The sequence below is a fragment of the Nerophis ophidion genome, linkage group LG09 (assembly GCF_033978795.1).
Source record: "Nerophis ophidion isolate RoL-2023_Sa linkage group LG09, RoL_Noph_v1.0, whole genome shotgun sequence".
In the NCBI taxonomy this organism is placed as follows: Eukaryota; Metazoa; Chordata; class Actinopteri; order Syngnathiformes; family Syngnathidae; genus Nerophis; species Nerophis ophidion.
Window position 1 is genome coordinate 33,842,438 of NC_084619.1, and position 27,379 is coordinate 33,869,816.

Consider the following 27,379-nt stretch of genomic DNA (forward strand, 5'->3'; position numbering starts at 1 on the left):
AAGCATTTTTCTCCTCTGTTGACAGCAGGGTTGGCGCTAGGAATTTTCAAAATGGGGTCCCATGGACCCCATCAAGTCATAAAAATGGGTTCTCACAGTAAATTTTTGGGGTTCCACTTTTTTGTAAGCGTTTTGAAAACAAATGATAAACATATGCATTGTCTGTCATATCTCACATTATATACTGTGTTTTGGAAAAAAGGTTGTCATGAACGTTACTTAATTAATCAAAAGAAATAATATAAAATAAAGACAAATTTGTATGCATATGTAATTGTATTGAGTTATAAACATTCATTCACTTTCTTCTTTCCTTCATGGATCTAAACTTTACCTCTGCTTATAGTTTGTTCTATGTTTTTATTTAATACGTTGTAGGTGTATTTATTTCAGTATAAAAGTGTAAAACATTTTTGCTTCGGTCATGAAATGATGATAATGGTGTGCCAGGGCATACATACAGTACATATTATGTTTAATGCTTAAAACTCTGGAGTCTTCATCATCTTCAGATCTATTCCTCATTTCAAAATGTTTTATTTTTTTTATGTTGTTTTTTTTCGTTTGTTTGTTTTTTTGAGGCAAACACACAAAATATGCAAAATCTTGCACCAAATATGAATAATTTTCAAAGGGGGGGTGTATATTGTAGCATCCTGGAAGAGTCAGAGTTGCAAGGGGTTCTGGGTATTCGTTCTGTTGTGTTTATGTTGTGTTACGGTGCGGGTGATCTTTCGAAATGTGTTTGTCATTCTTGTTTGGTGTGGGTTCACAGTGTGGTGCATGTTTGTAACAGTGTTAATGTTGTTTATACGGCCACCCTCAGTGTGACCTGTATGGCTGTTGACCAATACGCCTTGATTAACACTCATTCAACTACCTCTCTCTCTCGCTCCCTGTGTCTCTGCTCCTCCCTCACGACTGTTGCTGCGTGCGCACACCTTTACAAATTGTTTTGTTTTCAACCCCTCTTAACCCTGGACGTACATTGAAAATACACACATCCTTGATACAAAACGCTGGACATTTGAGGCATTTAAGAAACCCCGCCCGGACACCCCATACGGTCCCGTAAAAGATGACATGTCCGGGGAAAAGAAGACGTATGGTCAGTGTATGATAGGGTCTGGTAAGGTTTATATACTATCTGATCCAATTTGGCACTTTTTAAATGGTGCCAGAAACTGGTTAAATAAAATGGAAAACAAAGCCTTTTTTATTTTTTGCGAGATTTTCTGACATGCCAGTTGAACAGAGTAGTAATTAAAATACTTTAATAGGATAATAACTGCAACAAACAATTCACTATCAAACAATTCATATCAAATTGTCACAAGTATCACCGCAAAACCATTACCATAGGGAATATGCAAAAAATAGCAAGATGTGAATGAGTATCTTTATTATTTTACTAATTTGTAGTGGTGTGGAACTCTGGGGCATACAGTAGCTAAATAATGTAGCCATAGTAAACAGTACAGCTTTTTGTAATACAAAGAGGTCATTAGGTCTTCAAAAAATTATGCTATTTGTTATTCTTATAGACAGATTGGGTTTACTTCCGTACCTTTGGCTACAACTGTTGCCTTCCTCAGAGGTTTTTACGTGACAACACAGAGGTCTGGATATAAGAGTAACACATTGCAGTATAGCTTTTTAATAAATGCCTAATTTATTATATATATTAGGTAATAATGTTGTAACGATACCAATATTTTGGTACCTGTACCGGTACTAAAATTATTTTGATACCTATAGGTACTTTTCTAAATAAAGGGGACCCAAAAAAAATTGCATTATTGGCTTTATATTAACATCAAATCTTAGGGTACATAAAACATATGTTTCTTATTGCAGTTAAATCTTTAAATAAAATAGTGAACATACTGGACAACTTGTCTTTTAGTAGTAAGTTAACAAACAAAAGCTCCTAATTAGTCCGCTGACGTATGCAGTAACATATTGTGTCATTTATTATTCTATTATTTTGTCAACAGTATTGACGACAAGCGGTAGAAAATTAATTTTTTAATTTACTTGTTCATTTACTGTTAATATCTGCTTACTTTCTCTTTTAAAATGTTCTATCTAAACGTATGCTAAAATGTAATGATCACTTATTCTTCTGTTGTTTGACACTTTACATTAGTTTTGGATGATACCACAAATGTGGGTATCAATCCGATACCAAGTAGTTACAGGATCATACATTGGTCATGTTCAAAGTCCGATATGTCCAGGTACATATGTCTTGAGTTTATAAACATAATATACATTTAAAAAAAAAAAGAAAGATGTTGTGATGCCAAAAAATATCGACGTAATCATAGTAATATCGACTAGTTACGTGCCTGAACTTGATATCATTACAGTGGATGTTATGTGTAGATCCACCCAAGTTTACTGTAGCTATTCCTTGTCCTGCAGGGATGATACTTGTAAGAAACTTACTTTATTTGTCGCCATGGAGACCAGGATTAGTGATTTAGAATTTGCTAAAACACTGCCGACGGCAGATGGACATCAGACGCTAGCTAGCTAGCCACGTCTTAAAGCACCTCTTCCTGAGGGCATTTCAGTGTTACAACTTCACCTTTATCGTTAGTTTTTAAGCCAAAATGCGCCCGTTCTACCTTTTCTGTCTACACACTGTGTCTGCTTGTAAGTACTCCATGATTGTGTGCTACCAAACATTCTCGTCTGCTCGTAACACCTGCAATGTAACAATGAGACTTTCACGCGGGCGCAGGACCGGTACATTTCAAAGACAGTATAGTAACGGAAATGATTCATTAGTATCACGGTACTACACTAATACCGGTATACCATATGTCAGGATCAAAAACTGATGACATCTATCAAACAAGACAAGTAGCATGGAATTGAACAAAGGCAGAATTACATTTGGCTCAATGAGGAGAAACGCATACACCTGTACCCTTGTACAGTGTTCCACGCTCTGATGAAAGATTGTTCGCCTCCTCTTTTATTTGGACTTTCCCTGATTACATGGCAACAGCTGTTTCTAAGGGAGGGGTGTTATAAACAACCATTGCCTTTGTTACAAAACAGTTCAAAGAAACGGTCGGTTCAAAGAAAAGGTTGTAAGCAGTTCACAGAAAAGGTCGTAAAACTGTTCAAAGAAGAGGTCCCTGGAGGGGAGTGAGGTCCTGCTTCCTCATCACTTTGTAGATCTTGGGTCAAGACAATATCTTTCTGTTAGAAATACTTATTTATTAATAAATAAAACAGACCAGGAAACACAAAATCTTGCACTAGGCACAAAAGGCAAAACATAAACTACTAGCATGGGAGCTTGAGGAAAACAAAAGCATAGCGCGAAAGCTAGCAAGTGAAAACATGGAAATCAGAGTCGTTACAGTTGCGAAACTCAAACTGCGTGTAACACAAACTAGGAAACTTGAAAGAATAAACGAAGAAGCCAGGCTTAAATACAGGCAGTGATTAACAAAAACATGTGTGCGTCAAAAGCAAGGGGCAGGTGAAACTAATAAGCAACCATGGTGAAAGCCTTTTTCTTTGACTTCTGCCTTCGCTGGCGAGTGCGAGCGGGTCGATAGGGGACATCACCGGGCCAGACGGAGTCGAGCAGGACCAGGAATCCACCAGGCCCCCACAACATGTCCTCGTCTGGGGAACAGCGGAGCGTCTCTTCCTCTATTGCTCGGGCTAACCACCACGTACTTGCATCAAACTCCGCAATTTCCGCCGCGAGAGAACTTCCTTTTGCTCGTATCCTAATGTGACGGTTTGCTGGCATTGTGGTTCGGGTTCGTTCTCTCAATTATGCAGTCGGACTTGGACACAGCGTGAAGGTAAGAAATGATGATTTATTTTCACTAAAAAAACAGACTAATAACAGAAAAACTTGCACTAGGCATAAACAGGCAAAACAAAGAGCTAGCATGGGTGCTAGAAAACAGGAAGCATAGCGTGGAAGCTAGCAGGTACAAAAATTGTTTTACCACAGTCGAGAATCAGCGTCGTCACCTGTTGCATGGAACAGAAACTATGATGCGAGGACGAGCAAACGGAAAAGGCAGGCTTAAATAAGGACAGTAATTACGAGGCAGGTGCGCGTCAAAAGCACAAGGCAGGTGACACAGATGCGTGACTATGGCAACAGAACAAAACAGGAAGTGCCACCAAACACTAACACAATATGATACAAAAACGGAACAAAACTAGAATGTAATATGATCCGGGCAGTGGATCATAACAAGAACACCTTCATGTTGCTTCCCATTCTACACAGTGGAGTTTTGCAAGCATTTCGCTTGATAGGTTCAAAGACAACTTTTGTATGCTTGCCGGGAAATCACTGAAACATAAAGTTGTGTGATAACTTAGATACAAATATTCTGACACTGTACAACCCTACTGGGGAATTAACACATTTTGATGCAGTCCAACAAAAAAAAAACATTCCTATTGTTCAATCCATGAGCATTATTATACTGAAGAGAAAGACATGGGTTTTGTGGCGTTTGTTTACCTTTAAATAACAAAGCCACTTTCAAATGTGTCACTCGATTAAATGACAACAGCGTGGCCTTGTTGCTTACATGCTTCAAAAAATGCTTTCCTTACGATGACAAAATGTTTATACAAAATACGTCAGATCAATCACACCTATAAGGTGATACTCAGTATAGATATGCAGGTTGTGTGATCCAAAGTTTGCAAATTCCTCCCTCATTATCTACAATGGAGCACAAAAGAAGACACGAGGACACTCCCACTGACCTAGTAAAAGTAATTTGTGTTCTGGAGTCCTCTCTCTTCTCGGCAAACACTCACGCCATTAACAGGCTACCCTGGGTTGAACACATCCTGCCTTGTGTGTTTATACACATATGGAGGCCTGCTTCCCTCCCCATTGTGTTCGCCAGACGCTTCCCAGGACTGCCACTCACGCATGTTTTCACAGATGTAAAGTTACCGTGCGGCTATAAGTGCGAATGAGCAACTTCCCGCTGACTAAGGCTCCTTGGGGAGCAATAGGAAAGTCACCCAATGTGTTTGACATCACAATTTGTGGTGATCCATCTTTAAAGAGAGCCTGCAGAAACACTGACTGTCAGCCATGGATGTTCACTAACTTACTTGAATGGTCTCAATGGAGAACGCAAGCCCAGCACAGGAGAACCTTTTATTGAGGGTTTGATACCAGCTCAGTGGCCTAGGGGTTGGAGTGTCCGCACTGTATCTGGGAGGTTGTGTAGTAGTCTTTGAGTCATACCAAAGACTACAAAAAATGGGACTTATTGCCTCCCTGCTTTGCACTCCGCATTAAGGGTTGGAATCACCAAATGATACCCGAGTGCGGCCCGTGCTGCTGCTCACTGCTCCTCTCACCTCCCAGAACATGGGAGTGAGTCAAATGCAGAGGATAATTTCACCACCCCCAGTGTGTGTGACAATCATTGGAACTTTAACTAGAACTGTAAAACCCTTTGGTGTGGTTATTGATATTACAACAATATTTCATTAATAAAATACTTAAAGGGAACATTATCACAATTTCAGAAGGCTTAAACCCAATGAAAATCAGTTCCCAGTGGCTTATTTTATTTTTCAAAGTTTTTAAAAAAATTTTACCCGTCCCGGAATATCCCTAAAAAAAGTTTTAAAGTGCTTGATTGTCGCTATTTGCCTAAGCCCCTGTCCATTTCCCTGTGACGTCACATAGCGATTCCAATACAAACAATGGCGAATAGCACAGCAAGATATAGCGACATTAGCTCGGATTCAGACTCGGATTTCAGCGGTTTAAGCGATTCAACAGATTACGCATGTATTGAAACAGATGGGGCTTCACGGTGGCAGAGGGGTTAGTGCGTCTGCCTCACAATACGAAGTTCCTGCAGTCCTGGGTTCAAATCCAAGCTCGGGATCTTTCTGTGTGGAGTTTGCATGTTCTCCCCGTGAATGCGTGGGTTCCCTCCGGGTACTCCGGCTTCCTCCCACTTCCAAAGACATGCACCTGGGGATAGGTTGATTGGCAACACTAAATTGGCCCTAGTGTGTGAATGTGAGTGTGAATGTTGTCTGTCTATCTGTGTTAGCCCTGCGATGAGGTGGCGACTTGTCCAGGGTGTACCCTGCCTTCCGCCCGATTGTAGCTGAGATAGGCGCCAGCGCCCCCCGCGACCCCAAAAGGGAATAAGCGGTAGAAAATGGATGGATGGATGAAACAGATGGTTGGAGTATGGAGGCAGATAGCGAAAACGAAATTGAAGAAGAAACTGAAGCTATTGAGCGAATAGCTATTGACGCTATTCGGCCATGCATGTCTGTCTTAGCATCGCCGGTAAAATGTGCATACCAACTGATCAGGACTTTCGCATTGACACTGGATCAACTTAAATCCGTCGATTGGTAAGTGTTTGTTTCGCATTAAATGTGGGTGGAAGGAAACGCTGGATGTAAATATAGTTTCAAATGTACATACAGGTAGCCTAAATAGCATGTTAGCATCGATTAGCTGGCTGTCATGCCGCGACCAAATATGTCTGATTAGCACATAAGTCAATAAAATCAACAACACTCACCTTTGTGATTTCGTTGACTTTATCGTTGGGAATGCATCTGCTTTGAGTGTCGCAAGATATCCAGACATTCTTGCCATCTCTGTGCCATCTCTGTCGTAGCATCGCCGGTAAAAACCAAATGAGGGACTTTCGCATATCTTGACACTGGAGCAACTTAAATCGATTGGAGAGTGTTTGTTTGGCATTAAATGTGGGTGGAAAGAAAGGCTGGATGCAAATATAGCTACAAATGAGGCATAATGCTGCAATATGTACACAGCTAGCCTAAATAGCATGTTAGCATCGATTAGCATGCCATGCTAATCGATGCATATTCTATGTAAATCAACTTGAATCCGTCCCTGATCGTGTTGTTACACCCTCCGACAACACACCGACGAGGCGTGATGTCTCCAAGGTATCGGAAAATAGTCGAAAAAACGGAAAATAACAGAGATGATTCGACTCGATGCGTGTGATGTGGTAGGGAAAAATGGCGTTGAGTACCGATGTGACGTCACGTTCTGACATCGTCGCTCAGAAAGGGATAAACAGAAACGCGTTTAATCCGCCAAAATTCACCCATTTACAGTTCGGAAATCGGTTAAAAAAATATATGGTCTTTTTTCTGCAACATCAAGGTATATATTGACGCTTACATGGGTCTGGTGATAATGTTCCCCTTTAAAACATGACAATTTGTGCAGTTTTATAGATAAAATATGGTTGCAGACACAGGCAAATGTGCAACGACTCCAGTACCAACTGCATAGAAGTACAAACACTAACGACCCCAAATTTTTGATTGAAATTTTATCAGAGACAATAGTGTCTTGGTTAAACTGGAGGACAAATGTGACAAAATAAAAAATTTAATAAATAAATCTTTCAATAACAATCATTTTTTTTTTATGAAAAAAAACCCAAATGATTTAATAATTTAATAAAAATATTTTATTATTTCATTGTTTTAATTATTTCATGGTTTAATTAATTATTTTGTGGTTTATTTAATGATTTGATTATTCAAATAATTATTTTAAATGATCAAATATTGAATTATTTATTCAGTTCATGAACACGTGTCAGCACTTCATCAAATTGTTTTGTCCGTCAAACTCAGCTGTCAAACTCAGTGGGCGGAACATAACACCTGATTGCTTACCCACACTTTCACTCGTCTGTGAACTTCCACCAAACAATCGGAGGAGTATTAGTCCATATCTATATCTATAACTCAGATATAAATTGCTCTATTTTAACTGCTGCATGCTCTGAGTAAGCGAGTGCGGCTTCTACATAATCAGCAAGGTATAAATATCTACCACCCACTCCTGAAGAAGTATGAGTATATCCTCTTTACTCAAACTCATGGTTTTAAAGACTCCCAAATTCCCAGGCTTCAGACCCAAGGAAATATTGGGCAAGATTTGTATTTGGACCCTTCCACTGACTTTGATGGATGAGTTTGACTGACAAATCCATTCAAGAAGCGATGACACACATGAACGAATTAAATTAATCAGTAAGACATAAAATAATTATTAATTATTTAAATTTGTGAATAATTATTAAATCATTAAATAATCTGGGACACTTGATTTTCATTTTCTTCAAAGTCAAACAGGCTATACAAGTTATTTAGTTTTTGAAGGGTTTATATACATAATGTATTCATATTGGTTGCATTCAAATTCCCCGATCAATTTCAGTCCTAAACAAAATATATAACACGTAGTGTCTTTGATTTTTTTTTTTTTTACCTTTTTGATCAGATAAAGTCATAATTAAAAAAAAAGAAAATAAATAATATTTACACTAATTGACAACTTTGACATCATTTGATCAAAAGGATCTCAAAGGTTTAAAGTTTAAAAAACACTTTTTTTTTGGGTATTTTTGTTTATAGCTGAAATTGATTTAGTGATTTGAGCAGAAAGAGTAATATATATCCATCCATCTATTTTCTACCGCTTATTCCCTTATATATATATATATATATATATATATATATATATATATATATATATATATATATATATATATATATATATATATATATATCTCAAAAAGTTTTTTAATGTTGGTGTTTTTTCTCTTCTCTCCCTGCTGCCTATCTGCTTTCCTTTGCAGTACCCGTTTTCAGGTTCCGGGTGCGGAGCCACTCTTACGGACGTAGCCTACATAAGTTCTCCTGACAGTTCTTACGTTGCCACTTGATTGTTCGATGTTCCTCTTTCACCAAGAATGTTTTCTACTCGCTTGGCCTTTTGTGCATCGCTTCCTTTTGGCTCCCCACCTGGTAGTGTTACTTATGTATTGCCACTCCTTTTGAGTGTGTTTTTCCCCCCCACTCTTGTTTGAGTGTGCCTTTTGTTATTAAATTTTGTGATTTTTCTCCGCATTGTGGTCCTTCTTCGACTCAGTCGTTCGTAAAATGTTACGCCCTTTGTCCTGTTTGGCTTTAGACTATTGATGAATAACTACCAGTGGGTAGAGAAAAGAACCGGACACTTAAAATATAACATGAAAAGTCCTGAGAGGAAGCATCAATTATAATTGAAATAACAAAAAAACTTATCGTCAAAATACAGCAACAATTTACTGAAAGGACAAAAAGTCAGCCTCTGTCCCCTGTAGGTTACATCATAAAATAATGAAATCAATATATAGTTAAATTATTAAATATTGAAATAATAAATGCTTGGATTAAAAATGCATTTCACAATAAAAAATCATGACATTATGTAATTAAGTCCAATTATAGTTAATTAGTAACAAAAAGTATCATTTAAAGATGTATTTATTTAACTGTGCGCATGTTTGTATGTTATTTGCTCACCCTCATTAATGTTCACGTCTCTTCATTATTACAAGCTGACAGGGATGACTGGGCAATGGCAGAAAGCAATCACAGTCCTCACTAAATATTTACCTGCTCCACTTGAGGAGGCCACAGTGTAGCACGATGACAGACTTTATTACCCTGTGCCCTTTGGGAGGAAAGCTCTAGGCGTTGACCTGTTCTTTATGTTCATCAACTGTGTCGCTTAGGGTGAGCAGTTTAGCTCCTAGTAAAGCTGATACAGTAGATTTCGAGCAAAAATCAACATAGTGAAAACGTTAAAGGCCTACTGAAATGAGATTTTCTTATTTAATTGGGGAAAGCAGGTTTATTCGATGTGTCATACTTGATCATTTCGCGATATTGCCATATTTTTGCTGAAAGGATTTAGTAAAGAACATCGACGATAAAGTTTGCAACTTTTGGTCGCTAATAGAAAAGCCCTGCCTGTACCGGAAGTATGTGCGCGTGACGTCACGAGTTGCAGGGATCCACACATATTCCCATTGTTTTTAATGGGAGCCACCAGCAGTAAGAGCAATTCGGACCGAGAAAGCGACAATTTCCCCTTTAATTTGAGCGAGGATGAAAAATTTGTGAATTAGGATATTGATAGTGAAGGAATAAAAAGAAAAAAAAAAGTGATGGCTCTGGGCGACGGCAGTGAGCGTTTCAGATGTAATTAGACACATTTACTAGGATAATTCTGGAAGATCCCTTATCTGCTTATTGTTTTAATAGTGTTTTAGCGAGATTTTAAAGATTGTAAAATATTGTAAAGACATACCTCGAGGTCCGATGGCTGCGGTGAACACGAAGTGTCTCTGAGAGAAGCCGAGGAGCCAAGCTCACAGCTGCCGCTGCTGCAGGACGACGAATAATCCAATGATTTCTCCGGTAAGTTATATATCACAATTTCCCTATCCAAAAACATGCTGGTTGACGTAGAGAAAACATGTTCGCTTGACCGCTCCGCTTCACAACAAACAAAGAAACATCGGCTGTGTCTCGGTGCTAAAGACAGCTGCAATACACCGCTTTTCACCAACAGCATTCTTTTTTGTAGTCTCCATTATTAAATGAACAAATTGCAAAAGATTCAGGAACACAGATGTCCAAAATACTGTGTAATTATGCGGTTAAAGCAGACGACTTTTAGCCGCGAGTGGTGCAGCTGCTAATATTTCCTGACAGTCAGTGACGTCACGCGTACACGTCACTTTCAACAAGAAACTCGCGGGAAAATTTAAATTGCAATTTAGTAAACTAAAAAGGCCGTATTGGCATGTGTTGCAATGTTAATATTTCATCATTGATATATAAACTATCAGACTGCGTGGTCGGCAGTAGTGGGTTTCAGTAGGCCTTTAAAATGAATGGAAACAACACCAGACTTATCAATAAGGGAAAAAACATATGCAACTTGGCTGGATCTGCAACCTTCACACTGGTCCAACAGTCACAGACTGAGGGAAGAGAATAGAAGTATTATTTTAGCAAATTATTTGAAAATGCATATCTCAATCTATCTGTAGTCCAATTCATTCGCCTGTCTACTAATTTTTGTGTGTCTGTATATCAATGTGTTTATTTGTAATCAGAGCCGTGTTTGTGTGTTTTAAGTTTTCTGTCCATATTTCCTTCATTAATCAAATTTGTGTGAAGCGGGAACCCTGATCGGATCTGTTTACACGTAATTTTTGCGACACTTCTGTCGTGTAAGAGTTGTCCGTGCAGCCATCTGAAGTTGTAAAAATAGTTGTCTGCCAGTAGCTTCACCTTGCCTTTCCCTTTACGTCAGGAGTGTCAAACTCATTTTAGATCGGGGGCCACATGGAGAAAAATCTATTCCCAAGTCGGTCTGACTGCTAAAATCACGGCACGATAACTTAAAAATAAACTTCGGATTGTTACTTTGTTTAAAAATAGGTCAGGCGTTTTTTTTGTTGTTGTTTTTTTTTTTTACTATTATCTGTTGTGGTTAATATAATTCCATCTTTATTTGTCATTATTTATATTTTTTGAATAAATCATTTGATAATGTTCACCAGTCAACTCAAAGGTGTTAATTTTCAATCTATCAAGATAAAAAAATTAAATCAAAATCTAATTACAGTATGTTTTTTATGTAGTTTGCTCATTTCCCTTACATTGTGTGGTTTATTTTTTTTTACATATGTAGCATCATCTACAAAGATACAAAGAATTGCTGTTGCGACATCCAGTGGACACATTTAGAACAGCTGTTTCTTTCATTCAAAAATTTCAGGTTAACCTTTATACTTTGCAAAGTCATCCCACAGGTAGAATAAAACCTTTTCGCGGGCCTGATCCGGCCCTCGGCCGTATGTTTGACACCCCTGCTTTAAGTACTACTAGTCGGCGGCTTCAAAGAGAGCGGAGCCGTGTTAAGATAGAGGCAACACTTACCTGTTTGGACACTACTTATGCTCCTTGTTGGTGATAGTAATTAAGTAAAATGTGGACTGTTATATTCATGCATTCATTGTCAAAGATGTTGTTGTTAATGCATGACATTTATACCCAAATACATGCTTTTGATAATCTGTTCATTTCATACTTACTTACTCACTCATATCGCTGCAAAATATATTAGTTTTTGTAATACAGTGTATTATTGCAGAGTGGCCAGCTTGCTATTGTCTAGACCAGGGGTGTCAAACTTATTTTAGTTCGGGGGCCACATGGAGAAAAATCTACTCCCCAGTGGGTCGGACTGGTAAAATTACAGCACAATAACCAAAAAATAAAGACAACTTCAAATCTCTTTCTTTGTTTAAAAATAGAACCGGCACATTCCGAAAATGTACAAATCGTAATGTTGTTTTTTGTTTTTTTTACTCTTGCATGTTGCGGTTAATAGTGTTCTACCTTTATTTGTCGTTATTTATACTTTCTGAATAAATTATGTGAATATGTTCATTTCTCAACTCATTGGTGTTCATTTTCAATCTGTCAAGATAAAAAAATATCTAAATCAATTTACAGGATCTTATTTATTTAATGTGTTCATTTTCCTGGACTGGTGCACTAACATCATGTGATTTATTTTTCTTAACATATGTAGCAAAATGTACAAAAATACAAAGAATTGCTGTTGCGACATTTAGTTGACACATTTAGAACAGCAGTATCTTTCATTTAAAAAATTTGTCAAATTTTTATACTTATCAAACTCATCCCGCGGGGCCAGAAAAAACCTGTTCGGGCCGTACGTTTAACACCCCTGGTCTAGCTAGGCATTATATTTAAACATCCTGCAATTTGATCTTAATAGTATTATTAATTTAATCTTCCGACAGGCTAAAAGTTATCAGTATGGGAGAATTTTAAAACACTGCAAGACTGAAATCCACCTATTTGACCGATGAACCTTATCATCGCATTTGTTCAGAAAGTATAAATGACGACAGATGAAAATGAACCACGACACTGACATGTCAACCCTCCGTTTTCCTCATCTGATGTATGTACTAACATCAAGTAATTTACAAAAAATGTGAATTTGAAATAATTTCATTAATCACAGATGAAGTTAGAATGGGATACATATTATTTTTGCCTGTTTATGTGCGCCCAGGAAATGTGTGCCCAGTCGAGTAAAAAATTACAACACGAAATTTACGGATCATCAAAAGCACATATTTGGGTATAAATGTCCCACGTTCCTTTACCAACAACATATTTGACACTTAACATAAAAGTCCGCATTTGTTATACTATTACAAATAAACAGCATAAGTAAGGTCCAAACAGAAAAGTGTTGCCTCTACCTTGACACGGCACAAAGCTCCGCCTCCTCCGAAGGCACCGACTAGTGTTAATTATAGGGAAAATCTTTTTACAACTTCAGGTTGCTGCATTGACAGACCACTCCACAGCGGGGGAAGTGTACTGCGATGAGGTGGCGACTTGTCCAGGGTGTACGCCGCCTTCTGCCCGATTGGAGCTGAGATAGGCACCAGCGCCCAAAGTCATGTGTAAACAGACAGCCAAATTAGGGTTTCCACTTCGCACAAATCTGATTACAGACCGACATATTTTTTACGCTCACACAATTCTTAGACACAGATAACTTTACACATACACACGTCAGAATACGCACACAACAATGATTACACACACACCTCAGCTTCACCGATTGTGAAATACTTGGCTTTTCCTACGTTTTCTTTGTAGCCCTCTCCTCCAAATTGGACTTATCAGAACATGTAATCTGGGAGATAATAGTAAAAAATCATGGAATTTTAAGAATTCCCACGTTTCCATGGTGAAAAGGTATCAGTTCACAAAGTTAAAGGCCTACTGAAACCCACTGCGAACCACTAAGCAGTCTGATAGTTTATATATCAATGATGAAATATTAACATTGCAACACATGCCAATACGGCCATTTTAGTTTACTAAATTGCAATTTTAAATTTCCCGGGAGTTTTTTCTTGAAATTGTCACGGAATGATGATGTGCACGCTTGACGTCACGGGCTGTTAGGGAATATGAGCGCTGCACACACACACACAGCTAAAGTTGTCTGCTTTAACCGCATAATTACACAGTATTTTGGACATCTGTGTTGCTGAATCTTTTGCAATTTGTTCAATTAATATTGGAGCAGTCAAAGTACAACAATGGAGTTGGGAAGCTTTAGCCTTTAGCCACACAAACACACGGTGATTCCTTGTTTAAAATTCACGGAGTTGAAACTTTACTATGGATCACAGCGGACATGGATCCCGACCACTTGTCAACCAGTAGGTTTCGTTGTGAAAATTGTGGTTAAAAGTCGCTTCTTACCGGATATCAGCTGAGCTTGTGCCATCCATAAAGCTGCCGTCGACTTCCCTGAGACACTGCGCGTCAACACACCCGTGGACGAACACCTCCGACTATCAGGTACTATTAAACTCACTAAAACACTAGCAACACAGTAGAAAGATAAGGGATTTCCCAGAATTATCCTAGTAAATGTGTCTAAAAACATCAGAATCCGTCCCAATACAATCGCGTTTTTTTTTTTCTAGTCCGTCGCTATCAATATCCTCAAACATGAATCTTTCATTCTTGCTCAAATTAATGGGGAAATTGTCGTTTTCTCAGTCCGAATATCTATTTTTGTTGGAGGCTCCCATTAAAAACAATGTGAAGATGTGAGGAGCCATCAACATGTGAAGTCATCGTCTGCGACTTCCGGTAGAGGCAATGCTTTTCACTTAGCACTGCAAGTTGCGAACTTTATCGTGGATGTTCTTTACTAAATCCTTTCAGCAAAAATGTGGCAATATCGCGAAATGATCAAGTATGACACATAGAATGGACCTGCTATCCCCGTTTAAATAAGGAAATCTCATTTCAGTAGGCCTTTAAGTTACTAGGTTCACAGTGACTATTTCTTTCTGTTCATACCATATATTTTTTTTAACCTACAGATCAAAAAAATGTGCCCAACATTGACATTGGTCCAACCAGACCAGGAAAATAGCAAAACGGCCATCTTTTGGGAAACGATGTGGAATGAAGCTTCAGTTTCATAAGTGGTCCAGTAATAACACTTTTCTCATACTGTATGTTACTGTATTCTCTGGCTGCAATCATTTTCTGTCTAGCAGATGGTAGAAGGAGATATGATTTTTTTTGGCATTGCCATGATCACCACTGGTGCTCATTAAGGTTACGAGTGAACTGGAGCCTATCTCAGCTGACTTCCGGCAAAAAGCAGGGCAAAACTTCTCAGGTTCCTAACCTGTATTTAATATTCAAGAAATGTGCAAATTCAGCCATTTAAACTTTAAAGAAAATATTAAAAACTAATGAAATCATACATAAAGTATAGTTTAAAGGACAAATAATAATGCTTTGTTTTTTTACTTTCATGATGACAGGTGAACTTTTTCGGTACCATACTGTATGAAAAAAAATCAATATTAATGTGCTCTAAAGGGCTTATTAAGGTATTTATTTTAACCTTTTCCAGGATACTTTGCCACGCTGTAAAAGTCAAATGTCAGGTCTACCAAAGCACTAACGTACCTTAAAGAGCACCGCCTCATGAAAAGCCAAAGTTCAAAGAAGATGCAACAAGGTCATTGAAATACATTCAGTTAGGATTCCCATCCATCCATTTTCTACCGCTTATTCCCTTTCGGGATTCATTAAATATAAAAATATACCTCAATTCATCAGTTAAGTTTGAAATGTGCATGGTGAGATGAACCGGAAATACTGATGTATTTCTTTATATTAAAAAAAGAGGCTTTAGAAAGCTTTTGGAATGAGGTAAATGATTAGGGTCTGATCTATACAAAGATCCTAATAACACATATTAAGTAGTATGCACACCCTATGACATTTATTGTACTATTAGTGGGTATATTGCGTGTGATCTAGTAAGAGTGCATGTACTATTAATGATTTCAAAAGTGGTGCAGACCACCCTGTGCTATTCCAGCAACTTGAGGGTTCCAGGTTCGATTCCCGCTTCCACCATCCTAGTCACTGCTGTTGTGGCCTTGCGAGAGACACTTTACCCACCTGCTCCCAGTGCCGCCCTGACTGGTTTAAATGTGGCTTAAACATGTAGATAATGGGTTCCGCTATGTAAAGCACTTTGAATTTGTAGAGAAAAAAAAAACTATATAATTGTAATTCACACTTCACTTTGCGATTTAAATGGGTTTTTTGCGTGTACGGTACTACTGACTGTGCCCAAGGAGACACTCATTTACTTCACATCCATGACATCAAATGATCCTATAATCCAACATGTTCTATTTTGTTATGTTGTGGAATGTGCAGATCACACCAGCTTTTCTAAAAGACTGTTACGTTCCCAGATGGCTCAGAGTCTAGGAATCGTAGGGGAACGCAACATAAAAGTGTATAAACCAAATGAGTTTTACCGGAGCCAAGAATTGAAAACAAAAACTAGTGTTATTGAAAAGTAACCATTTTTTGGGGGGAATACAGGTGCTGTCAAAGAAATGAACAAAACATAAAATACACTACTAGAAAAGAAAGGTAAGCTGACTATCCATCCATCCATTTTCTACTGCTTGTCTCTTTTGGGGTCGCTGGAGCCTATCTCAGCTGCATTCGGGCGGGCATGGGGAGGACATACAAACTCCACACAGAAAGATCCAGAGCCCGGGATTGAACCCAGGACTACTCAGGACCTTTGTATTGTAAGGCATATGCACCAACCACCTCATCCAGTGGTGAGCAGATGGTTTTAAAGGAGCACAGGAAGATAAATGGTGGACCCGGATTGGCTGGCTGATCAACAGGTGAAAGGAGGAGCAGCTGGGAACAGGAACCGGTTGATTGGCAGCAGAGGTCGTGATTAAGTGTGAATTGTACAAACAATAGAAGAAGAAACACAAAACAAACCAACCACCACTACGTGAAAAGTAACAAAGATATACTGTAAAAGTACAGAACCAATCTTTAGCACGCCGAAGGTTGGCTCTGGAAGGTGCCGGTGTTGGAAAGTTGCATCTGCAATGTTACAAAAATGCATGAACAACTGGTTTTCCTATTGGAAATATATTAATAATATATCATTAATATATACTTGTTTTCTTGATTTGTTTATTTAAAAGGACAATGTGCAGTTACATGAAAAATATGGCTGCATCAGATTTAGCACCATGCTAATTTTCAGCTGTTTTTTGCGGCACATTTAGCATCAACTTGAAAACAAAATTAAAAATACATGACAAGATTAAAATAACATAATAAAAATACATTTAAAATACAAGTGCGACACAAAAAGTGCAAATTACAAAAAAATGCAGTATTCTAGCAACAAAAATTGAAATGCAGAAGTATATAAAGTTTAACAGTTTTGGGTTAGAATCCATTTAACACAGCATGGGGTGTGGTAGCCATCAGATGGTGCCCACAAAATGTATTATCCAATAGCTATATGCCCCATTGGTACAGCTTACATCAGAGGTGTCAAACTCATTTTACATCGGGGGCCACATGGAGAAAAATCTACTCCCAAGTGGGCCGGACTGGTAAATTCCCTGCACGATAACTTAAAAATAAAGACACCTTCAGGTTGTTTTCTGTGTTTAAAAATAGAAGCAGCACATTCTGAAAATGTACAAATCATAAGGTTGTTTTTTTTTTTACACTTACATGTTGCGGTTAATAGTATTCTATCTTTATTTGTCGTTATTTATATTTTCTGAATGAATGATGTGATAATGTTCATCAGTCAACTCAATGGTGTTCATTTTCAATCAATCAAGATAAAAAAAGTACAGTATGTAGTTTGATCATTTTCCTCGATTGATGTACTAACATCCATGCATCCATCAAATTTTTACCGCTTATTCCCTTTGGATTCGCGGGGGGCGCTGGTGCCTATCTCAGCTACAATCGGGTGGAAGGCGGAGTACACCCTGGACAAGTCACCGATAGACAGACAACATTCACACTCACATTCACACACTAGGGCCAATTTAGTGTTGCCAATCAACCTATCCCCAGGTGCATGTCTTTGGGGGTGGGAGGAAGCCGGAGTACCCGGAGGGAACCCACGTGTAGCCTGTATGTTACTTAAGTAAAGCACTGTACAAGTATTAAGTAAACAATGAATTATATAACTGGGCTAGATCAGAAGAAACTAAATTCAGCTCTAGGAATGGAGAGTAATGAAGACTTTAAACTTAAAACCTGTGTTCATGGTACCAAATTATATTAAAGAATTATAGGAAAAATAAACAACAACAAACAGACATGTAAATTCGAATGGCCATTCACATTTTCAACATAAGTTACAGAACGTTCAACATTTACAATGTGATACAGTACTTGAGTCAGTCCTTGTTTTTACCAAGAATGGTATAAGCGCAACACGACAGTTCATCAAACGACCTTGCAAAGTCCATGTTGTGGTGGCAGTGTCCAGAGGGGTTTTAGTGAAGGTAACGGGGTAAATGTGAAAGTTCAGGAGGACAGAAATGAACTCGTTGCGTTTATAGAATACCAAAGGGAAAAAACAGAGCGGTTGCTGAGGAGCCTCCTACCCGCCCGGGGCTCGGTTGGGTGGATTCAGTTCGGTTGGTTCGGTTCCAGGCATAAAGCTTCAGACTCTAGTTCAGGCTCTAGCTCGCCATCCAACATGGCCAATTCCGCAGATAAATCCCACTTAACACTCTCACACGACGACCCACGGCTTTAGTAGTTGGCTCCTGCAGCAACGTCCCTCTCTTCCTGGAAGCAGCCCACTACTGGACTTTATGCTTCCCGCAATAGGTCACGTGACCACGTGACGCAATGACGCGCGCGGTCATGTGACCGCGTGACGTAATGACGCACGCAAAGACACGAAAATAAATAGGATATTTAATTGGGATTTGAAAGGTTATTTAAATAGAAAGGATATTAAAGTAAAATGATATTTAAATAGAAAGATATTTAATTAGAAATAATATTCAATGGGGTTTTGAGAGGATTTTTAAGTAAAATTATTTAAATAGGAATATTTAATTACAAAGAATATTCAATGGGGTTTTAAAATTATTTTTAAATGAGGATATTTAATGGGGTTTTGTCACCCAGGTTACACACGCATTCACGGGGAGGACATGCAAACTCCACACAGAAAGATCCCGAGCCCGGGATTGAACCCCAGACTACTCATGACCTTCGTATTGTGAGGCAGACAAACTAAGACCCTCTGTCACCGTGAAGCCATGTACTAACATCATGTGGTTTATTTTGTACATATGTACCATCATCTACAGCAGGGGTCGGCAACTTTTACCACTCAAAGAGCCAATTTGGCCCGTTTCACAAAATAAAGAAAACTATGGGAGCCACATGACTCTTTTGAAATTTAAAATGAAAATTAAATAACACAGCGTACAGCGTGCTTTGTGCTATGTATTAACCAGGGGTCTCAGACATGCGGCCCGCATCTAAATATGAAAATGTAGTATTAGTGCGGCCCGCGACTTTTATTTGAATGCCGCTTGACAACATCACATTTCCCAACCATCTCAATTTTTCCGGGAGACTACCGAGTTTCAGAGGAACCATTCTCTCGACTGTCTGCTGGTTTTCACCCAAACAATAACAATAAGGGCGTGCTATGATGATAATGCGTTTAGCGCCCTCTACAATCGTAGCAAACAGCTTACCAGCCCATTCACATGTTGTATGAGGCTTCTGCAGACACACATAAGAGACTGCAAGGCATACTTGCTCAACAGCCATACGGGTTACACTGAGGGTTGTGTTATAAACAACTTTAGCACTCTTACTAATATGTGCCACACTGTAAAACCACACCAAACAAGAATGACAAACACATCCGCTCATTAACACAACATAAATACAACAGAACAAATACCCAGAATCCCATGTATCCCAAACTCTTACGGGCTACATTATACACCCCCGCTACCACCAAACCCCGCCTCCCCCCAAACCAACGCACAGCGAGTATATATATACATATATATGTATATATATATATATATATATATATATATATATATATATATATATATATATATATATATATATATGTATATATATGTATATATGTATATATGTATATATATATATATATTTATATATATACATATATATATATATATATATATATATATATATATATATATATATATATATATATATATATATATATATATATATACATACATATACTGTATACCCTTCAGAAAATGCTGGCGCTTGTTTGGAAAATGTCTTCCAATGTTGCCTTTTTGTTGTTTGCGCCGCTCGCTCGCCATGCCCATCTTGGGCCGGGCTCCAGCGTGCCCTGCCTCTCTGTCAGACCATCGGCTCCGCCTCTCCACACGTTTGTTAATAAAAACTAATTGATAATTTTGGTTATAAAATCACATTTTTTATTGCACCATTTAAAAATGAGCTGATTCAAATTATTGGGATGTCATGGCTCAGTTGATAGATAACCTGAGGGTTCCTGATTCAATCCCCAACTTCCGCCATCCTTGAGCAAGACCCTACACCGCTGCTCCTGATTGGTCCTGGTTAGGGTTTTACATTGCAGCTCCTGCCATCAGTGTGTGAATGTGGAAATAATGTCAAAGTTCTTCGAGTACCTTGAAGGTAGAAAAGCGCTTTTAAGTGTAACTTATTTAGTTTTCCAGTTGTTATATCTTCATTTATTGTGACATTTGTCTCATCTTCAAGTATGACATTAAGTTGCATTTACAGTTGGCTAGTCAGTTCAGTCTTTGCTGAATTTAATCTTTTGTTGTGTCTTAAAAAGTGTCAATACTGTAAGTACCATTACGCATCAGCTGTTTGATTGTAACGTGTATCTTAGTTGTAGTTTTAATTAACACCTTTGAAGTTATTGAAATCGCCATGTACAATTGCTAGGGATGATACTCGAAACCGGTTTTACCGGTTGTTCGATAAGAAAAGAACCAAGTCCTCGGACTCGAACCCCTTTTTGATAACCAGTACCCGTTATCGAGACCACTATAGTAAAGAAAAAGAGTTGGTTCTTTACTCGAATCCGTTCCGACCAGAAACGCTCCGTGAGACATCACAAGAAACGACGGCACGTAGCTCAGTCATTAGGCGCAGATAGAAAAGCAGAAAAACAACCGACGGGAAAAAGCGCTCCAAGGTGTAATAAAGTTCAAAACAAAAGACATAATGCAATGAATAACTTTACTGAGAGATTTGAGCAGGGTACAAACACATGACCAACAGTTTTACGACCAACCGGAAACATAGCAACCAGGCACCTCCTTTACGGCAGCTGTCGCAACGTTCTTAAAGCAACCGCAGCACATACATATATGTATATATATATATATATATATATATATATATATATATATATATATATATATATATATATATATACAACATATCCCCCTTTTTTAACTTTTGTTTTTCTTTCCTTGTAAACAAAGCAAAATCCCACTGTACATGTGTTGTCAGTCTAATTATAAATAATGCGGACGAGGCGTGTTGGCTGAGTTTCTTGACGTTTACTGCCAGGTGACGACATGCAACAACAAGGGACTGATTTTATTTAACACTATATTATTATTTATACACCTATAGTGATCACAGAGACAGGTTGTTTTGTGTTAATGTATATAATTGTTTTTCTGAAAAATCCCACTTAATATACTTTGGGTAACAACAGTCAATATTTATTTTTTTTTATTTTATTTTTTTAGTGGGGTAACAGGGAATATTTATTAGATTTGATTTTTTTCTTACATAATAAAAGTGAGTTTTTGTTAAACCAAATATTGTTATTTTTTTCCATGTACAACAACCTATCTGGACTCGATAAGAGAATCGATAAGGAACCGGTTCGATAAGAGGATTCGATAATAGGCTCGAACTTGATAATTTCTTATCAAACATCATCCCTAACAATTGCTAATGCATGTCAGTAGCAGAGCCAGTGTATATAAGAATCAAGCAAGCGCATTTTTTGTAAAAGTTGAGCCTGACTTTACTTATGTTGGAAAGTTCCATCCATCCATTTTCTACCACTTATTCCCTCCGGGGTCGCGGGGGGCGCTGGAGCCTATCTCAGCTACAATCAGGTGGAAGGCGGTGTACACCCTGGACATATCAGACCTGACTTCACTGTGTTATTCCTTATTTTCTGCATTTGTTTCATTTGCAACGGTCTTATTTTAGGCCGACTTCCTGCTTGGCTCCCTGAGTGCCGTCTCCCTCACCTGCCTCGGACTGACGATTTAGAGACGCACCTGCTTCCGATCGTAATTTAGAGAGCTGCAGCATATTACGCTAGCCTGCACGGCAGTCAGGGCTGGGGGACTGTTTTAGTTATTGTTCCTTTGCAGACCGTTAGGTTTGTCAGTGTTACCATTGTCAATGCTTTGTATGCACTAGACTGCTACAATTAAAAATCTTACCTGCAAGTCATCCTAATGCGGCTGCTAGACTTTTGACAAGAACAAGAAGGTTTGATTATATTACGCCTATACTGGCTCAGCTGCACTGGCTTCCTGTGCACTTAATGTGACTTTAAGGTTTTACTACTCACATATAAAATACTAAAGAGTGTAGCTCAGGGGTGCCCATTACGTCGATCGCGATCGACTGGTCGATCTCGGAGGGTGTGTCAGTCGATCTCAAGCCAGGCATTAAAAAATAGACATAAAAAATAGCAATCATCAACCATACCAAGACTTCACTTTCGTCAGTTGTTTGACATTCTCGGCACCCGAGGATCTTATGAGATGGCGCTGGCTGCTGCGAGCTCATATTTAAGAAAAAAATCACTAACAGGGCGGACGCAGAGAAACACATTTTATTTCTAGAGACTCCGCACCTACTGTCAAAACTCTAAAGACCGACAGCACAGTTCCTGTCTTCACCATAAAAGACCTGTTTCATCCTGCCTGTGCTAACAAAATAATAGTCTCAGAAAGCTAGCGTGCACAAGCTAGCAAGCTACGGAGTTTGATGCCAATGTATTTCTCCCCCGCCCTCAGCGACCGCTTTCTCACTTGCTTGCCCACCCGCACTCTCACTGACGTCACTCACCTGCTGCCAGACATTAAAGGGCCACACACATATGCTACTCTCATAACAAAGTGTTTAAAAACGAGTATGCAAGTTGGACAAATGAGATGCCAAATCCAACCACTTTCATGTGGTATTGGACAGAAAGGAGGACTTTTTTTTTCCTCCATTTGAAAATGCGGACGTTATCAGCACCACTGTCTAATTCCAATCAATGCAAGTCATCAGAATCAAATACACCAACTTATATTCTTGTCTTCATGAAAGAAAGGAATCTATGTGTGTTAAAAATGCTTGTATTATCATTAAACACCATTAACTTGTTAACAAAAATGTCTCTTTCATAAATAAATAAATATAAATTATAAATAGGAATGAGGTAGATCTTCTTGACTTGGTCATTTGAAAAGTAGCTCGCCTGCAGAAAAAGTGTGAGCGCCCCTGCTCTAGCTCTATCCTATCTTGCTGATTGTATTATACCATTTGTCCCGGCAAGAAATTTGCGTTCAAAGACCTCCGGCTTATTAGTGATTCCCAGAGTCCAACAAAACTCTGCACGCTATAGAGCATTTTATATTCGGGCTCCAGTACTCTGGAATGCCCTCTTGGTAACAGTTAGAGATGCTACCTCAGCAGAACCATTTAAGTCCAATCTTAAAACAAATTTGTATACTCTAGCCTTTAAAAATAACCTCTTTTAGACCAGTTGATCTGCCGTTTCTTTTCTGCTCTGGACAAATTCAGTGACCACAGATGACGCGCTAGCCGTCCAAAGTCGGGACCCAGGGTGGGACACTCATCTGTGCATCAGTTGGGGACGACTCTCTGCGCTGCTGACCTGTCTCCACTCAAGATTATCTCCTGCTGGCCCCACTATGAACTGGACTCTAGCACTATTATACTAGATTCACTGTGGACCTGACTCTCACACTATTATGCTCGATCCACTGTAGACTGGACTCTCACACTAATATACTAGATCCACTATGGACTGGACTCTCACACTATTAACTAGATCCACTCGACGTCCATCTACGGTCCCCTCCAAGGTTTCTCGTTGTAATCCCATTGGGTTGAATTTTTTATTTCCCTGCTGTGGGATCTGAGCCAAGGATGTCATTGTGGCTTGTGCAGCCCTTTGAGACACTCGTAATATAGGGCTATATAAATAAACTTTGATTGATTGATTGATGTCTCCTGCATCTGGAGGTCACAACACCAGCAGCAATGCGTATTCATGATGGATATGATATCCATCCATCAATCCATCCATCCATCCATCCATTTCCTACCGCTTATTCCCTTTGGGTTCGCAGGGGGCGCTGGTGCCTATCTAAGCTACAATCGGGGGGAAGGCGGAGTACACCCTGGACAAGTTGCCACCTCATCACAGGGCCAACACAGATAGACAGACAACATTCACAGTCACATTCACACACTAGGGCCAATTTAGTGTTGCCAATCAACCTATCCCCAGGTGCATGTCTTTGGAGGTGGGAGGAAGCCGGAGTACCCGGTGGGAACCCACGCGTTCACGGGGAGGACATGCAAACTCATGGATATGATACAAAAAGTAATTGAACACAACGAAACAAGCATGTATTATATTTCTTTTTCCAACATACAACTATTTAGAGTTAATATTCGTATACTTTATACATCATCGTTCCTGCTGCCCTTTACTGTGCTTGGCTCTTGAGATATTCCGTGTTTGTTTGCAATTCTGTCTATTCCACAGAGCTGGGAAAAGGGCAGTGTGGGTATATGCATGAATGCACACTGTCGCTAGAAGAAGCATGCACATCACAACACAGTCTCAACAGTGAGATTTAATCATGAGTATGGTAATTAAATGACAGCGCCAAGTTCTGTTGGAGAGAGTGTACTGTGTGCGATACTTTTGAAAAATCGATACAATATTGACTATTAATTTCTGTTGGTGCAAAAAATAAGCTGAAAAAAATCTAAATCCTTTATCAAGTAAGCAGCTACTCTAGTTTAGGTTAGACTGCTTTTACACATTGATACATTGTTAAATACATTGAATAACAGCTAAGAGCTAATAACAGAATAGGAAGGTTTCACTTCACATGGTCTATCATGTCCATTACTGTGGAAATACTGCTATTTGTTCTCAGTGGAGGTAATATCAGAGTCAGAACCGATGCTCTCTTCTGACAAATATGTCATGCCTGTCAAAGTATCTCTCTACATATTGTTTTTTAATAAAAATACACACTTAGGTTGATTCTGTAAATCTTTTTCTCATAGTTTCTGTCAAGCTTGGTCGTCCATTTCAATGCAAGTTTGTTGTGTGTTTTCCCTAACGGTCCAGAGAAATAGTTCTTTTTTCATAGGCGGTCATCCTCATCATAGCCGTCTTAAAGAACCGTTCACCAGAGAAACCTCAGATTGAACCAATCCTCTTTCCAGCACAGCTTGGCAAAGGGTTGTAGCTCAAAACATCTCCTCTGCCATTTCGTGGTGACAAATGAAACGGTGACCGTTCAACCTGCTTTTATCTGACTTTACGGTTCAATCAGATGCATTCACCCCTTAAACTGCCACCAAAAGGGGATTGGGAGCACTCTCTAATTGCTCAAAACCACAAGTGCAATTCATCCTCAATAAAGTTCTGCTGCCGCTTTGCCACAGCAAAGACTGGAACATTGCAGCAGGCTGCGGGCACGAACTTATAAAAAAGTTTGGCATCCAAAAACAAACTAAAAAGGTCAAACGCTGTGTATTCATAAATAAGGTAAAACTGACACTTGGGACTCACTCATTTAGGGTAAAGACTTCAATGTGACAAGTAAGGTGATTAGTCGCAGTAAACAAGTTACAGAGACCTAATGTTGCAGCTGGGAATAGAGCCATCTGGAGCCACAGGTATAAAAGGATCTTGCATACGATCTGATTTTCCATCATAAGTGTGCTGCAGCCAAGTATGTAATACAAATCAAAGTCACATGGTTTGGCATCAAAGCCAATCAATCTTTTTTTGCATCACAACTACTGATCCTGCATGTAAACAAGGTCATCCCAAATAAAAAGTAAGCTAAACAAATAATGCAAATGGCTTACCATGGCAGCCTCTGATGGAAGAACCCGAAATGCAACGACACATCCCAGACGATGTAAGAGTTCACAATGTTGTGTCAACGGGTTTGTCGTGTTAGACGCCGGAGTTTGTAGTGATTTTAAAGTTGCAGATGGACGAGGTCGCAGCATGAAGGGAAAAGGGTATATATTAATTAAACAGACAAAACAAAAAGCAAGAGCAGTGTGTTCTGGACGGCCAGACTGTGAAAGAAACAAAACACGATGCTGGAACACAGCAAAAACACTTTCACAGAAAAGTGGAGGAGACGGCGTCCACAAAGTACGTGCGTACTTCAGCGCAGCATGAGAATCAATCAATCAATCAATCAATCAATCAATCAATCAATCAATCAATCAATCAATCGATCAATGTTTATTTATACAGCCCTAAATCACAAATATCTCAAAGGACTGTACAAACCACTACGACTACGACATCCTCGGAAGAACCCACATAAGGGCAAGGAAAACTCACACCCAGTGGGCAAAGAGAATTCACACCCAGTGGGACGCCAGTGACAATGAAGACTATGAGAACCTTGAAAAGGACCTCATATTTGGGACAGGAACAAACAAAACACAGGAGAACACCAACAAAAGGGAACATTTGGCACGGCCTGATGTAACCAGCCGTGACATGTTGTGAACCGTTTTCATTTTCACCAATCAGATGTGTCGACATTTAATACAGTTTTTGTTTTCCAAATTTTGTACATTTGTGTGCAAATAAAGCATGTTTTGTTCGATTTGTTGAAATCCTTTTGAGGTTTTTGTGGTTGGGGTAACAAAGTGAACTTGAAACACTGAAAACAAATTCATAAAGTCACAAGGTGATTCAAGGATTATTCAAAAACAAAAAGCCTCAAAACATTGTAACTTTTCACGTATCAGGTTGTGGAGAGGCGGAGCCAACGGGCCGACGGCAGGGCAGGGCACACTGCCCTGCCCAAGATGGCGGCAAGGAGGCGGAGGATGCGGTGGAGCGGAGAGACGGGGCTTGCTGGGAGCAATGCCTCCACAATCTAAATCAGGTGCGTGGCACACACACCTGCCCACAATTAACTCATCTCCTCCTGCTGTATACAAGGGGAGAAGGAGGAGAGATCATGGAAGGAGTTGGAGTGTCCGCAGCAGATGCAGTGCGTGAAGAGCAAGAGCGACAGAAAGCAGACGACGACGACGACGACGACGACGACGACGACGACGACGACGACGACGACGACGACGACGACGACGACGACGACGGCGGATGAAAGGCGACCGGCGAACGAGCAGTGGAGGAATGAGCTGAAAAGCAATCCAAACTGCAGCCAGGCTTTATTGCAAAATA

At 39.2% G+C, this 27,379-nt stretch overlaps 1 protein-coding gene across 1 annotated transcript; it reads left to right on the forward strand.

Annotated features, from left to right (window-relative positions):
- Window positions 1-3,521: 3,521 nt before the first annotated feature.
- On the forward strand, window positions 3,522-27,379 carry LOC133559774 (uncharacterized). The gene is made up of 3 exons (XM_061911840.1): window positions 3,522-3,563; window positions 3,737-3,836; window positions 26,941-27,379. The coding sequence occupies exons 1-3, from the start codon at window positions 3,522-3,524 to the stop codon at window positions 27,300-27,302; spliced, it is 504 nt and encodes a 167-aa protein (XP_061767824.1). The 3' UTR covers window positions 27,303-27,379.

What these genes read in the sequence shown, in the direction of transcription:
- LOC133559774 (XM_061911840.1), top strand. Translation starts at nt 3,522, where the DNA reads ATGGTGAAAGCCTTTTTCTTTGACTTCTGCCTTCGCTGGCGA. An exon ending in ACTTCTGCCTTCGCTGGCGA is followed by an intron (nt 3,564 to 3,736) that starts GTGCGAGCGGGT and finishes TTCCGCCGCGAG; the next exon opens with AGAACTTCCTTTTGCTCGTA. An exon ending in GACTTGGACACAGCGTGAAG is followed by an intron (nt 3,837 to 26,940) that starts GTAAGAAATGAT and finishes TTCACGTATCAG; the next exon opens with GTTGTGGAGAGGCGGAGCCA.